Source organism: Limulus polyphemus, unplaced genomic scaffold, assembly GCF_000517525.1.
Source record: "Limulus polyphemus unplaced genomic scaffold, Limulus_polyphemus-2.1.2 Scaffold2496, whole genome shotgun sequence".
NCBI classification, from domain to species: domain Eukaryota; kingdom Metazoa; phylum Arthropoda; class Merostomata; order Xiphosura; family Limulidae; genus Limulus; species Limulus polyphemus.
This window is the reverse complement of record NW_013668106.1, coordinates 135,810-137,723: the sequence shown is the minus strand read 5'-3', so window position 1 is coordinate 137,723 and position 1,914 is coordinate 135,810. Positions and strand designations below refer to the sequence as shown.

The following is a 1,914-nucleotide window of genomic DNA, read 5'->3' as shown; positions in this document are numbered from 1 at the left end:
TATGCATCCTCATTCATCCTGTTTTTTTTGTGAAATCTACATCTTTTAGTCTCAAAACTACTTGGTGTGGTCTTTCTTTTATGTATTGCATTATGATGTTTTGTGAAAAGTCTGTAAGTGATGGAGAAAAATGGATATCATTTTCGGATTCTATGTACAGGAATTACTGTAGAACATGTTAAAATAAAACTATTGCAGGCTTGTGTTATCTATAACTAAATGTCACAGCAAAAGCTTTATTGAGAGTTTTTTTTTTGTCCTTATACAGCAGGCTTTCCATATCCTTACTGATGTTTTTTTAAAACTTTGGTACATGAGTTTACTTATAGTTTTGTTTCCAAACAAACCATTTGAGTTGAGCGTTTGATTTTATTAGCATTAAAAGAAGATCTTAACACAAATTTACAATAAGGAATATTACTTTTGAGAACGAGTACAACGTTTTGATCACTGGTGCGACTATTCTCAAGTACCAGTGATAGAAACATCGTACCTGTTTTATAATATAACTTTCCTTGCTGTAAAAACTGTAACTTTTAATAAAATAATACTTATAATCAGTAAGTAAACTCAAAGTGAAACTATTAACACAGATTTTACCTTTATTCATATGTGGAGTGTATCAAAGTTATGTATACCTATTAATCAATAGAACTCTGTAATTAGTGATATCTACTAATCGCTTAATCAATAGCCCCATTAAATTACTATATTCAACTAATTAATTAGGACAGTGTACCTCAAACCATGATATGTCAAGCAAAGAAAAAAAATTTGTTGTTGGGTGCTGCTAGTCACTTGCCAACGTCATCAGTTCAAAAAAGAAAACAAAGATTGGAAAACGTTGATGGTAGGTTCTGCCAGACAGTTGACCTCCTTCTAGTTATCAGTTCAAAATTAGCGACAGTGTCAGGTAACTTTAGTAGCTGTGCCATAACAAAGACAGGGCAAACGAGTTTGGTTGCAGTGGGAATCAAACACGAGATACTCAAATCACGAGTACTCCTCCCGAATTACCAAAGCTAAACAAACTAGAAATTAAAAAAAGCAACTTATAAGGCAAAAATTGGACAGAGTATAGATAGCCCATTATGCTTAATAAACAAACACAATTGCAATATTTTGATTACTTGAATTGTTAGAATAATTTGAAACACTAATTTCAATTAATCGATTATATTGCCCATCAGGAAAAGGAATGCATCAAACTGAAAGAATAAGAAGAAAGGAATAAAAAATATCACATTAATCTGCAAGATTAAAAATATGTGTGTATTTTTATATTTATAATTGCCTGTTTATGTACATATATATCACGTATTCATAGTTTGAGAAGATCAAAAGAACTTTAGAAGCTACAGAGCTTCTTCCTCCTCGAGATCCAGATATTCTCAGTGTATTACGAAGAAAACCACTATTTAGAATCCAGTTGAGTGATGATGGACAAGCAGAAGTCCTCTGTATTGGTGGGAATCGAGAGCCACATAAAGCTGAAATAGCAAAGGTTAGTGTATAGATGTGGAATTTTGAACTATGATAATTCTCTGAAAATTTAACATATACCAGCTTTCATAGAGTTGTTACTTCTCAGGAAAGCTGCTTTCATAGAGTTGTCACTTCTCGGGAAACCTGCTTTCATAGAGTTATCACTTCTCAGGAAACCTGCTTTCATTTCTCAGGAAACCCCCTTTCATAGAGTTGTCACTTCTCAGGAAACCTGCTTTCATTTCTCAGGAAACCCGCTTTCATAGAGTTGTCACTTCTCAGGAAACCCGCTTTCATAGAGTTGTCACTTCTCAGGAAACCCGCTTTCATAGAGTTATCACTTCTCAGGAAACCTGCTTTCATTTCTCAGGAAACCTGCTTTCATAGAGTTATCACTTCTCAGGAATTGTCAGTTAAAGATGAAAGTTT

The 1,914-nt window shown here is 33.5% G+C and overlaps 1 protein-coding gene across 1 annotated transcript in view; it reads left to right on the top strand.

The window, feature by feature from the left end:
- Positions 1-1,914, top strand: part of LOC106467124 (F-box only protein 31-A-like) — a 16,459-nt gene that overhangs the window by 7,235 nt on the left and 7,310 nt on the right. Inside the window, exon 4 of the mRNA XM_013927443.2 lies at positions 1,328-1,504. Coding sequence (XP_013782897.1) covers positions 1,328-1,504 — 177 coding nt within the window. The remainder of the gene's footprint in view (positions 1-1,327; positions 1,505-1,914) is intronic.